The sequence below is a fragment of the Mesoplodon bidens genome (genome assembly GCF_964165515.1).
Source record: "Mesoplodon bidens genome assembly, chromosome: 3".
Classification (NCBI taxonomy): Eukaryota; Metazoa; Chordata; class Mammalia; order Artiodactyla; family Ziphiidae; genus Mesoplodon; species Mesoplodon bidens.
The window spans coordinates 80,597,257-80,611,796 of NC_138178.1; the positions used below are offsets into that span (position 1 = coordinate 80,597,257).

At 38.2% G+C, this 14,540-nt stretch overlaps 1 protein-coding gene across 7 annotated transcripts in view; it reads right to left on the minus strand.

Moving 5' to 3' along the window:
• Window positions 1-14,540, minus strand: part of CHD2 (chromodomain helicase DNA binding protein 2) — a 122,824-nt gene that overhangs the window by 60,063 nt on the left and 48,221 nt on the right. For all 7 annotated transcript variants that reach the window (XM_081227791.1, XM_081227794.1, XM_081227792.1 and 4 more), the window contains one exon: window positions 5,674-5,862. In XM_081227791.1, coding sequence (XP_081083917.1) covers window positions 5,674-5,862 — 189 coding nt within the window. The remainder of the gene's footprint in view (window positions 1-5,673; window positions 5,863-14,540) is intronic.

The window sequence follows — 14,540 nt, forward strand, 5'->3', positions numbered from 1 at the left end:
ACTACAACTTGGATTTTTGTCAAAAGAACTTCAACAAGCTCCCACTGGCTAAAACTGGGACCATTAGACCATGAGTATAGATAATAACTGCAACAGAATAAAACACAAATATGTTTACTGATGAATCAATAATCATACAAAAATATTCATAATCATACCAATAAGCCTCATTGGTCAAACCTTGGAAGGAAGGTAGATAATCCATTTTTTCTTTTGAAAACGTCAAAAATTCAACATGGATGAACCTTGAACATATTATGTTGAGTGAGATAAGTCAGACAGAGATAGAAAAGGTAACGTATGATATCATGTATATGTGGAATCTAAAAAAGCCAAACTTGTAACAACAGAAAGTAAAATAGTGGTTACCGGGGGTGGGGAGTGGGGGATAGGACAGATGTTGTTTAAGGGTACAAACCTGGAATGGGAAGTAAATAATCCCTAGAGATCTAATGCACAGTATAGTGAATACAGACAACAACAATGTATTATAATCATCAACCTTGCTAAGAGACTAGATTTAACAATCCCAACCACTAAAAAGAAAGGATCACATGTAATGTGATAGAGGTGCTAATTATCACTACAATGGCCATCAGATTAAAATATATAAATGCATCAGATTAACATGCTACACACCTTAAACTGTACAACATTATACGTCAAATGTACAGTCAGCCATCCGCATCCACAGGTTCCACATCTGCAAATACAGAGAGCCAACTATACTTTGCCATTTTATGTAAGGAACTTAAGGATCCATAGACTTTGGTATCCGAGCAGGGGGCAGGGGAGGTCCCTGGAACCAAACCCCTGTAGTTACCAAGGGATGTATTTCAATTTAAAAAAACAGTAAATAAATGAAAAATTTTAAATTCAAAAATCAGAAAGAACCATGCATTTATTCTGTCTTTCCTATATGAACTGTTCCTCATTGATGTGGGGAAGTTTCTTTTTACAGAAGTATTCCAGCTAATAAACAAAGGAGTAATAAAAGTTGAATATTACCACTTTGTAATCCCTAATCAATTAATGATCTAGGCAATGCTCATCAACATTTGCTAATATCACAAGAAGACAACCTCCTATAACAGACTGCATTCTGTGAAATACTCACACTGAATCTGGGTCTAACCAACCTTCTACTCTTATCTGTGAATGTAAAGGAAACAATGTGTTCTCAGGAAAATATTAAATGATGTCACAGAGCTGGAATCAGAAAATCCAGGCTGTGAAAAAAATCTGTGGAACACAGACTCAGTTTATTCACTCAAAAATTTACATGGACGGAGGGGAAAATGACTTAAACTTAAGAGATATGTCAACCAATCATAATGTATGGAGCTTACTTAGATCCCAATGCAAACAAGCAAAATGTGTGTGTGTGTGTGTGTGTGTGTCTAGGACAACCAGGAAAACGTAAACACTCACTGTACATTACAAAAATAGTAAGGAATTACTGGGGGGTTTTTTTTAGGCATAATAAAAATAGTACTGAAATTATGCTTAACTTTTTTTTAACTGAGGTACAGACATATAACGTCATATTCGTTTCAGATGCATCAAACATGATAATGAGGTATTTGTATACATTGCAGAATGATTACCACAATGTCTAGTTACCATCCATCACCATAAATAGCTACAACTTTTTTTCCCTTGTGATGAGGACTTTTATGATCTACTCTCTTGCAAATTTCAAAAAAAAATGCAATTCAGAATTATTAATTATTGTTACCATGCTGTACATTTCATCCCCGTGACATATATGTCATAGCTTAACTCTGTAACCTTTTGACTCCCTTCACCCATTTCTCTCACCATCCTCAACCCCTGCCTCTGGCAACCACCAATCTGTTCCATGAGCTTGGGGGGTTTTGGGGGTTTTTTACTTAACTCTTAAGAGTCCTTATCTTTTAGAGATATATAGAAACACTTATGATTTGGACCTGGAATATGTTTCGTATGACCTGGGGGTGGAAATGGGGATGCAAAAGAAGATATGGATGAACTAAGACTGTCCAGGAGTCAGTAAATATAAAAGCTGGATTATGGATACACACCATTCTATTTTTGTATGTATGTGAGATTTCCCATAATAAAAAGATTTTTAAAAATCAAGGCAGTGATAGGCAAAAAAGTCAGATAGTAGTTTTTGAAAATTAAATTCTTGTTTTTATTCAGTTGTATTAATTAAGAACAAGCAGGACAGCAAGATCCTTTTTGACCCACCTCCTAGAGAAATGGAAATAAAAACAAAAATAAACAAATGGGACCTAATGAAACTTAAAAGCTTTTGCACAGCAAAGGAAACCATAAACAAGACCAAAAGACAACCCTCAGAAAGGGAGAAAATATTTGCAAATGAAGCAACTGACAAAGGATTAATCTCCAAAATTTACAAGCAGCTCATGTACCTCAATAACGAAAAAACAAACAACCCAATCCAAAAATGGGGAGAACACCTAAATACACATTTCTCCAAAGAAGATATACAGACTGCCAACAAACACATGAAAGAATGCTCAACATCATTAATCATTAGAGAAATGCAAATCAAAACTACCATGAGTTATCATCTCACACCAGTCAGAATGGCCATCATCAAAAAATCTAGAAACAATAAATGCTGGAGAGGGTGTGGAGAAAAGGGAACCCTCTTGCACTGCTGGTGGGAATGTGAATTGGTACAGCCACTATGGAGAACAGTATGGAGGTTCCTTAAAAAACTACAAATAGAACTACCATATGACCCAGCAATCCCACTACTGGGCCTATACCCTGAGAAAAACATAATTCAAGAAGAGTCATGTACCAAAATGTTCACTGCAGCTCTATTTACAATAGCCAGGAGACGGAAACAACCTAAGTGTCCATCATCGGATGAATGGATAAAGAAGAAGTGGCACATATACACAATGGAATATTACTCAGCCATAAAAAGAAACGAAATTGAGCTATTTGTAATGAGGTGGATGGACCTAGAGTCTGTCATACAGAGTGAAGTAAGTCAGAAAGAGAAAGACAAATACCGTATGCTAACACATATATATGGAATTTAAGAAAAAAAAATGTCACGAAGGACCTAGGGGTAAGACAGGAATAAAGACACAGACCTACTAGAGAATGGACTTCAGGATATGGGGAGGGGGAAGGGTAAGCTGTGACAAAGTGAGAGAGTGGCATGGACATATATACACTACCAAACGTAAAACAGATAGCTAGTGGGAAGCAGCCGCATAGCACAGGGAGATCAGCTCGGTGCTTTGTGACCACCTAGAGGGGTGGGATAGGGAGGGTGGGAGGGAGGGAGACGCAAGAGGGAAGAGATATGGGAACCTATGTATATGTATAACTGATTCACTTTGTTATAAAGCAGAAACTAACAGACCATTGTAAAGCAATTATACTCCAATAAAGATGTAAAAAAAAAAAAAAAAAAAAAGAACAAGCAGGAAGTAAATTGATACAGCCACTACGGAGAACAGTATGGAGCTTCCTTAAAAAACTAAAAATAGAACTACCATACGACCCAGCAATACCACTACTGGGCATATACCCTGAGAAAACCATAATTCAAAAAGAGTCATGTACCACAATGTTCACTGCAGCTCTATTTACAATAGCCAGGACATGGAAGCAACCTAAGTGTCCATCGACAGAGGAATGGATAAAAAAGATGTGGCACATATATATAATCGAATATTACTTGGCTATAAAAAGAAATGAAACTGAGTTATTTGTAGTGAGGGGGATGGACCTAGAGACTGTCATACAGAGTGAAGTAAGTCAGAAAGAGAAAAACAAATACCGTATGCTAACACATATATATGGAATCTAAAAAGAAAGCGGGGGGTGGGGGGCGGTCTGAAGAACCTAGGAGCAGGACAGGACTAAAGACGCAGACATAGAGAATGGACTTGAGGACACGGGAAGGGGGAAGGGTAAGCTGGGACGAAGTGAGAGAGTTGCATGGACATATATACACTACCAAATGTAAAATAGATAGCTAGTGGGGAGCAGCCGCATAACACAGGGCAATCAGCTCAGTGCTTTGTGTCCACCTAGAGGGGTGGGATAGGGAGGGTGGAAAGGAGACGCAAGAGGGAGGGGATATGGGGATATATGTATACATACAGCTGATTCACTTTGTTATACAGCAGCAACTAACACAACATTATAAAGCAATTATACTCCAGTAACGATGTTTAAAAAAAAAAAAAAAGCAAGGAATATCATTAGGAAGATTACCAGACCTCTAACTTTAAAAGACTGTAATTTTCATGGCAATACAATTATTTCCAATCATTCCAGATCCAACTTTAAATCATCAAAACTGAAAGCCCATGACAAGTACCTTATATACCACCCTCTGCCTCAAACCCACCATTTTACCTTTAACATATTATAACCTAAACCAAGTCCATAACCTGCCCATGCCACTTGGAGTGCTAGAAGAAAAGAGTCTTCAACCTTTGGTACAGAGGTGAGTGCTTTTCCTTCTGAACTTCCATACTACCCTGCATATGCCTCAGTTATAAACAACACTTTGTATTATTTGTCTCTAGGCTATCTTCTCTACTAAACAACAGGTTTCTGGCAGGAACACATTCCATTCACCTTCATATTTCCAGTATCTAGCAGAATGCCTGGCATGTTGCAGAACTTGAAGCAAATGACTGAATGAATGGCAGAGAAGAAATATATGAATGAATAAAACATGCCTGTTTATTAGTAGGGGGATAAGCCTAAGAACATATATTTCAGACCACTTAATGAAAAGTACTGTGCAAATTCTCACCTAAAAAAGGAAGAACAGTAAATCTTCCTCTTTCTGACCATAAATAAATTGCTACTTAAATCTGTCTTGAGGCTTCACTGGAAAAGGCAGTTTACTTGTCAGTTATATATCTCATGGCTTCCTGGTACTGATCTTTTTGGGGTTTTTTTAAATTAATTTATTTATTTCTTATTATTTATTTTTGGCTGCATTGGGTCTTTGTTGCTGCACACAGGCTTTCTCTAGTTGCGGCGAGCGGGGGCTACTCGTCGTTGCAGTGCGCGGGCTTCTCATTGCAGTGGCTTCTCTTGCTGCAGAGCACAGGCTCTAGGAGTGCGGGCTTCAGTAGTTGTGGCACGTGGGCTGAGTAGTTGTGGCTTGTCGGCTCTAGAGCACAGGCTTAGTAGTTGTGGCGCACGGGCTTAGTTGCTCCGTGGCACGTGGGATCTTCCCAGACCAGGGCTTGAACCCATGTTCCCTGCATTGGCAGGCAGATTTTTAACCACTGCGCCATCAGGGGAGCCCCCGGTACTGATCTTCTTTAAAAATATATAATTTATTTATTTTATTTATTTATTTTTGGCTGCGCTGGGTCTTCATTGCTGCACTTGGTCTTTCTCTAGTTGCGGCGAGTGGGGGCTACTCCTCACTGTGGTGCATGGGTTCCTCATTGCGGTGGCTTCTCTTGTGGAGCACGGGCTCTAGGGCGCACAGGCTTCAGTAGTTGCAGCTCGCAGGCTTAGTTGCTTCACAGCATGTGGGATCTTCCCGGACAAGGGATCGAACCCATGTCCTCTGCATTGGCAGGCGGATTCTTAACCACTGTACCACCAGGGAAGTACCCCTGGTACTGATCTTAATCCCACTCAGGCTTAACCCAGCCAATAACTTACTTGTAATACTGTTTCTGAAGGGCTGACATCTCCACCCTGAGAATCTGTTCCACTTTGGCAGGAAGGGATTTCTCCACATCTTTTTTCACTCTCCGGAGAAGGAAAGGCTCTAGCACCTTATGAAGACTCTGATAGCCATTCTCTCTCCCTTTCCCATGGTCTTCCTCAAAATCTTCCCAGAACTCAAACCTAGAGATGACACAGTATAGTGTTACTTAATTACAAAGAAGAAAAAAAGCATTTTTCCAACTAAAATTTCTTTTTTAAGGAACCAAATAGGAAAAAAAATCTGTTAAAAAAAAATGAGTCTTCCCTATAAGGAAAAATAAATTTTATCAGTCGCTAGCTCTTGAATACAAGAGAGGGGAAAACAAAAAGGCAAGGGAAAACCAACTGAATCAATTCCATCAGTCTACACTAGATAACAGCAGGTTTCCAATTCTGAGACTGGATCTAGAGTTCACAAAATATTTCAGTGTATCATGCAAGTAGTATGTAAGTAACATAATAAGTTACTGTGATAAAATGTTAGGCAGAAAAATTAATCATAAGGTATCTTTTAATAAGCTGCAATTTACTGGGAAAACAAAATTCAGAGGTCAAAGAATAATTAGTGGTGATATTACAGCTATCACTAGTCAGAGGTAAAAGTTATACAGTTTCCATCAGTAATCCTCACTGCTCATAGATTAAAAAGTTAATGGATTATAATGACAGTAAACAAGTGACAGCCCCCAGACAAGAAGAGCAATATAAGTGATACAAAATTAATACTAATAGAACTTGGGGACACAAAATTTACTAATGAATTTTAAAATGTTATCACCCGTAATAATTTTGCCTGAACTCTACAGATAAAAGTTTCTCCTGTTTAAATCTTAATTTAACCATCTTTGGTTCACTAAAGGATTTGTGGCAGAAATCCAGTATGGGACATCAAATTTCTTTCAAAAATAAAAATTGAAAGAAATTTATTTCATGAGGCTTAGGAAAATATGCTCTGACTTGCTACTAGAAAGCCAGCAAAGCACTTGGAAGAAGTTGCTTAGTTTTGTGTGCAGACTGAAGCTCAGTGGGTGAGGCGCTGCCCCATGGTCTGCTTTCTGACATCAGGAGGCCCAGCTCTGCTGAGGCCAGTGAAGTCCCAGAATAATAAACTCAGTGACTCGACATTATCAAGAGCTATGTAATACACTCTCTGATAAGACAGAAAGTCAAAGAGAGCAAATGCCAGCACTGTCACCGGGCAAAAGGATGTCAACAGAGTCTGCTGCCATTGTCATTTCTGAACTCATGAATGGCCAAGCATTTCATCAGGCACTAGGAGCATCAGTATCAGCCCTAGTGACAGCTGGAAATGCCTGAAACAACCGTGTTTGGAGAAGCAGACAAAACGATCTTTTGGGGTAGAGATCTAAAAACATAATTAATGCTTCTAGCTCAACAAAACTAAAGTAAACTGTATTTTGCCACACTGCTATGAAGGTACTCTAAGAACATAAAATAAAATGAGTTAAAGCTGATAAGAGGATTAAAAGGAACAATGTAAACTAAGCTATCTCAATACCATCTCACACACAAAATGTATGAGGCAACTGGAAATGAGGGACCATCACTATATATCAGGCCATTTTCTGAAGAACTGAGAGATAATTTCAAAAGAATGTTTTAATTTATGTAACACATATTATAATTAATTAAAACTTTACTAGTCTAAAAACTTAAATAATAAACTTTTTTTTTTTACAAGACTTACTTCCCCTACTGTTTTAGGGAACAAATATTTTCACCCACCTACTGTACTCTTACTACGTTAAAGGAGTTAATATGAGATACTATTTCTTTATATACACATTGAATTGTTTATGAACTACCTGTGGCTGCTTTCTGTCTATACAGCAGATGAGTAGCTGTGACAGAGACCATAATGCCTACAAGCTGAAAATGTTTACTACCAGGTCCTTTAAGAAAAAGTTTGCTGTTCCCTGCAATAGACAACCGTCAATTTATAACACCACATATATAAAAGGTATATGGTCAGCGTGGTGAACTTATAATGATATAATGATACCACACCACAGCCTAGAGAGTCATTATTTTGGTTATTTCCCTGTTAATCAACTTCTGTATTTAACATGTCTCTCACCAAAGTAGAAACAATTTTGATTATTTAAATTTTCCATATCTTGGGATTTTAGAAAAACAGAAGCTCACTCTACTGAGGAATAACAAAAAGAAATTAAATCAAAGCAGTGAGAATGGTATACTAGAAGTCATGAGATAAATATGTGAAAGGAAAAGTGCAAAAAAATTCACAGACTGGCCTAGACAGCAGAAGCAAAAGTAAAAAAAAGATTTCAACACTAAGAGATTAAGATCTCTGAAAATACTCTATCAAACTGAGTTATTTTGTAGGGTGGGCATGAAGTACATATTTGCACACGATTATCTTTATAAGCTGAACTCTGATGTAGTCATAGCTCTATCTTTAATACCAAGCTCCATGCTGTGCAAAATACTACATACAAAACAAAGTGGCTCACTGATATAAACCTATAATAAGGGTACTAATAACATACAGTAAGGGTAGGCTCCTGGCCAGAGCCGCCATGCAGGAAATGTGCTCGGACTGACTCTGCACAAAGGAAACAGCATTTTAGTTGGTTAGAAAGACGACTAACTTTTGGATGTTGCGAACAATGGCCTATCACAGTTGAGGAGGGGAGAGTCCAGAAGTTACCTGAGCAAACCTAATTCTCTTCCGTACAATAACAATTCTTCAGTGGATCATTTCCTTAAAAAGAACAAGTGGTTGTATAGAGCCATAATGAACCTCAGGAACTACCGCTAAGGGTGGGGAAAATACTTCACAGGATTTGTCACCCACACAGTAAGCTCAGGCAGAAATAAAGGAAAATCTCCACTCCTTAACTAATGGGTTTCCTTCTTATACACGCATCTTTGTGAAAAATAATGTTTTTTTTAAATGTTTGAAAATAATAATGTTTTAAAAACAAAGTTTGCAAAGAGAAAAGGCTCTCTTACACACACACACAGTGCATCTCTAACTCCAATCCATCCTTCAATAAGTAATCCAACTGGCCATATGGAAAACTTTGGCAGACACTATCTGAATGATCATCTCTAATGGAAAAAGTAATTCAAAGTTCCTCTCTTTCCAAAACGTAGCCCATGCTGGGTGGAATGCCACAGGTGCTTAACAGCAACAAAAAATGAATTATGGCCATTTAGGAGCCAAAATCCCTACCATCCACTTCAGTAGCCAAGTACAGAAGGGCAAATCTTAGCTAATCATTCGTTGGAGGAAACTAGGCATCACATTTCTTTTTCTAAATATCGAGCACATATGTTCCCACAGTGCCTCAAGATCCCTACTACGTAGAATGCTTTTACTTCATCTCAATGGTGCTATGAAGGATGTACTATTTCTCTTAGACTTTGAAGTTTAAAGGACATTGGCCTCGGTCACAGAAGACCAGAAACTGAACTCAGTCCACCCACTTATTAACCGCGTGATATGAGACACATTTTCATCATCTCTCTATGACAGCATATTCTTATTACAATCTGAGGCTAAACGTAGAGAGTGTATCAAAAATTAGATATAAGAAAACAATATAAAAACTATAAAGTAATATACATGAAAATTCTCTTATCCATTTCAGAAAACAAAGATTAATAACTAATAATTGATACCCTCGCTGTCTCTAAACTTTTATACATTATCTGTTTTACAGCACATATAACCTTTGAAAAGCGCACTTTATAAAAACATGGGCTTCTGCTAATACATGGTATGGACAGGGTATTCACTACAGAATGGACACAATGTTCAAAAAGAAAAGGGGGCAACTGCCTCCCTCCTCAGAAAGGTGACTACTATTGACTTACAGAGTTCTATGGAAGGAACAGAGGATCCAGGTGAGCAGGAAGCAGGACAGGCAAAAGATTAGCAGTGAGACGGGGTGGGGAGGGTGGAGGATGACAGAATGAGCAATGTGGGGAGAACTGAGGAACCCGCTCACGTAGTGCTTCTCAACTGGTGGTAATTTTGCCCCTCTGGGGCACACTTGGCAATGCTACAAGACATTTTTGGTTGTCACAACTGAGTCATTCCTGGCATGTAGTGGGTAGTGGACAAGGATGCTGTTAAACATCATATAATGCAAAGGAGAGCCCCCACTGTAAAAAAGAATTATCCAGCCCAAAATGTCAATAGTGCTAAGGTTGGGAAAACCCTGTTCTAAGGGAAGGCATAGGAAGCAGGGGTGCAGAGGGGCCTCCTCTCTCAGAAGCATACTATAGTGAGGATACCTGCAAAAAAGGAAACAGTCTAGGCCTGTTCTACTAACAGCTATAGTGAGCGTATGCAAAACCAGAGTGGTCAAGTTTCTCTATCCATCTTCTGAAGAGTCTTAAACTACTCTTCAAAAATAAAGGTGAGGGCTTCCCTGGTGGCGCAGTGGTTGAGAGTCCGCCTGCCGATGCAGGGGACACGGGTTCGTGCCCCGGTCCGGGAAGATCCCACATGCCACGGAGCGGCTAGGCCCGTGGGCCATGGCCGCCGAGCCTGTGCGTCCGGAGCCTGTGCTCCGCAACGGGAGAGGCCACAACAGTGAGAGGCCCGCATACCGCAATAAAATAAAAAATTTTTACAAATAAAGGTGAAGGGACTTCCCTGGTGGTATAGTGGTTAAGAATCCGCCTTCCAAGGCAGGGGACATGAGTTCGATCCCTGGTCCAGGAAGATCCCACGTGCCTCAGAGCAACTAAGCCCATGTGCCACAACTACTGAGCCTGCACTCTAGAGCCTGCAAGCCACAACTACTGAAGCTCAGATGCCCTAGAGCCCATGCTCTGCAACAAGAGAAGCCTGTGCACCGCAACAAAGAGTAGCCCCCACTCGCCCCAACTAGAGAAAGCCTGCGCACAGCAACGAAGACCCAATGCAGCCAAAAAAAAGAAAAAAAAAAAAAGAAGGTGAAAAAAGAACAGCCACAGACAAATGAAGACAGAATTTGTGGTTAGAAGGCCTCCCTTACAAGAAGTACTAAAGCGAGCCCTTAAGGCTAAAAAGTAAGTGACACCAGATGGCAACTTGAATCCACAGGAAGAAATGAAGATCACTGGAAATGATAACATAAAATGGGTAAACATAAAAGATTGTATAAACATATTTTTCCCTTTTCTTAATTTCCTTAAAACAGAAGCCTGAATAAAGCAATAATTATATCACTGTATTCTTAGGTTTACAACACAAGGAAGGAGGTGAAAATGGAACTATGATGCAGAAAAGTTGCTATATTTTACCAAAATTAAATCAGTATTAATTTTAAGAAAATTGTGATAAGATGTATATACTAAAAACCTTAGAGCAAGCACTACAAAATAAAACTTAAAAAAATCAATTAACAGAAGAATCCAAATGGCAAACTAAAAACTACTTGTTGAAACAAAAGAAGGCAGTAAAAAAGAAACAAACAAAAAAGAAATATGACATACAAAGGGAAAAAGCAAAATAGCAGACATAAATCCAACCATATCAATAATTACATTAATGTGAATGAACTAAACACTCCAACCAAAAGGCAGAGATTGTCTAACTAGAGAAAAAAGGAAGATCCAACTATATGCTGTCTACAAGAGACACATTTTAGACCCAAATAAACAGGTTCAAAGTAAAACAATGGAAAATAGTATTCCATGCAAACAGATACCAGAAGAGAGCTGAGGAGCTATAAGAAAATCAAAATAGACCTAAGGAACAAGAAATATTACTAAAGATAAAGAGGGACATTTTACAATGATAAAAAGGTCAATAAATCAGGAATATGTAACAAATACAAATGTGCACATACCTAACAACAGAACCCCCAAACTGACAGAACTGAAAGAAGTAGGTCATTCAACAACTGTAGTTAAATATTAAAATACTTCACTCTCAATTACTGATAGAACAACTAGACATGAAGTCAGCAAAGATACAGAAGGAAGACTATTAACCAAGTTGACTTAATGGACACTTACAGAATTCTACCCAACAAAAGCAGAATAAACATTATTCTTTTCAAGTACACATGCAATATATTCTCCAAGATGGAAAACATAGTAGACCATATAACAAGTAACAATTCATTTAAAGCATGTTCTCTAAGATAAAAGTAAACTACAGATCATTTGGGAAATAATTAAATATTTGGAAATTAAATAACACACTTCTCAAAAAAAAAAAAACCACCATGCATGAAAGAAAAAAATCAAGAGATATTCAAAAATAGGTGAAACTGAATGAAAACAAAAACACAAGATATCAACATTTATGGGATGCAGCTAAAGCAGGACATGGGGGAACCTATACCTTTAAGTACCTATATTGCGAAAAGGAAGAAAGAGACTTAAATCAATAATCTAAGCTTCCATCTTAAGAAAACAGAAAATAAGAAAATTAAATGAAAAACAAAGGAAGGCAATAATAAAAATGAGAGTAGAAATAAATGAAATTCTAAAATAGAGAAAAAACAAAATAACATCCAAAGCTGGTGTCTTTGAAAACATCCCCAAAATTGTTAAAAGCTTTACCTAAAAAGACCAAGAGACGAGACACAAAATTGCCATAATCAAATAATTATTTAGATCAGTACTGATCCTTCAAAAATTAAAAGGATTATGAGGAAATACTACAGCTTTATGCCAACAAATTAGACAACTTAGATGAAATAAACAAATTGTCAGAAAGACACAAATTAACAAAACTGTCAAAATGCAATAGAAAACCTGAATGGACCTATAACTAGAAACAGAAATAGTCATTAAAAATTTTCCCACAGGGCCTCCCTGGTGGCGCAGTGGTTGAGAGTCCGCCTGCCGATGCAGGGGATACGGGTTCGTGCCCCGGTCTGGGAGGATCCCATATGCCGCGGAGCGGCTGGGCCCGTGAGCCATGGCCTCTGGGCCTGCGCGTCCGGAGCCTGTGCTCCGCAACTGGAGAGGCCACAACAGTGAGAGGCCCGCATACCGCAAAAAGAAAAAAAAAAAAAAAATTTTCCCACAAACAGAAGCTATAGCTCACAAGGCAACACTAGTGAATCCTATCAAATATTTTAAAAAGAAGTAACATAGGGCTTCCCTGGTGGCGCAGCGGTTGAGAGTCCGCCTGCCCATGCAGGGGACACGGGTTCGTGCCCCGGTCCGGGAAGATACCACATGTCACAGAGCGGCTGGATCTGTGAGCCATGGCCGCTGAGCCTGCACACCCAGAGCCTGTGCTCCGCAACAGGAGAGGCCACAACAGTGAGAGGCCCGTGTGCCACACACAAAAAAAAAGTAACATAAATCTTAAACATTCTGACCAACTCAGATGTATCCCAGGATTAAAAGGTTGGCTAAAAAGGAACTAATGTTACATACCATACTGGTAGAATAAAGAGCAAAAACTACATGGTCACCTCAAAGATAAAGAAGAACAGCATATGACAAAATCCAACACTCAATCCATCACTCACTAGGAATTACAAGAAAACTTCCTCAACCTTATAAAGGGTGCGTAACAAAAATTCTGTAACATCCTACTCCCACCAATTCTACTCAACGTGGAGGTTCTAGCCAGTACAATAAGGCAAAAGATAAAAGGCATCCACCTGCATTGGAGAAATGAAGTATTACAGCCTTTACTTAGAGAAGATCTGAGTCTAATATAAAGCACTTCAATACAGACTATTTAAAAAAAAAATTAAAAACCTCTTCAACTCAGAAGGCAAACAATCCAATTGAAAAATGGGTAAAAGATTTAACAGATATTTCACCAAAGATATACAAATGGCTAATGAACACAGGAAAAGGTGTGCAACATTATTAGTCATTATACAAATGCAAGTCAGAACACAATGAGATACCACTACACATCCACCAGAAGAGCTAGAATCCAAAAGATTGACAATACACCAAGTACTGGTGATGATACAGACAAACTAGAAAATTCAAAACATTTCTGCTGAGAATATAAAATGGTACAGTCTCTTTGGAAAACAGCCGGTAATTTAAGTTAAATATACACTTTCTGAACAACCTGGCAATTTCACTCCTATAGATCTAGTCATACGTCCACACAAAGACAAAATAATCCAAAACTGAAGCAATCCAAACATCCATCAACTGGTGACTGGATGTGCATACAATGGACTATCACTCCATAATAAGAAAATAACTCCTAATAAACTCTATAACATGGGAGAATCTCAAAATTATTATGCTAAATAAAAGCAGCCAAAAGCAAAAGACTACTTATTAGGATTTAATTTAGATGAAATTTCTAGAAATTTCATCTCTAGAGATGAAAGCTGATTCGTGATTGCCTACAGCTAGATGAGGCAGAAATTAACTACAGACGAGAGGGAACTTTTTTCAGTGAGGAAAATATTCTAAAAGTAGCTAATGGTGATGGTTGCACAATTCTATAAATTTACTAAAAAATGTTAATTTATATATTTGCAATGGTACATTTTATGGTATGTAAATTATATCCCAATAGGCTGTTTAAAAAAAAAGGTAACAACACATCGGGAAAGGGACCATTTCTCTATTGTTCCTTAGGCCATCCAAAATGCCTTGTTCAGTTTATGGCATACAGTAGGCACTCAGTCTTTTCTAAATTAAAAAAAAAAACTGTGGAGCATTTACCTGTCAGTTTGACAACTCTCAATTTAACTGTTTACTGCATGCCAGGTACCATTCTAGGCAATGTGGACCACGGATGAATAAAGTAAATAAGATCTCTGCTACTTCTGAATGCATAATTTAATTAATGACATGGTATGAATGAGGAAATAAATGAAAAAGAGAGAGGTGCC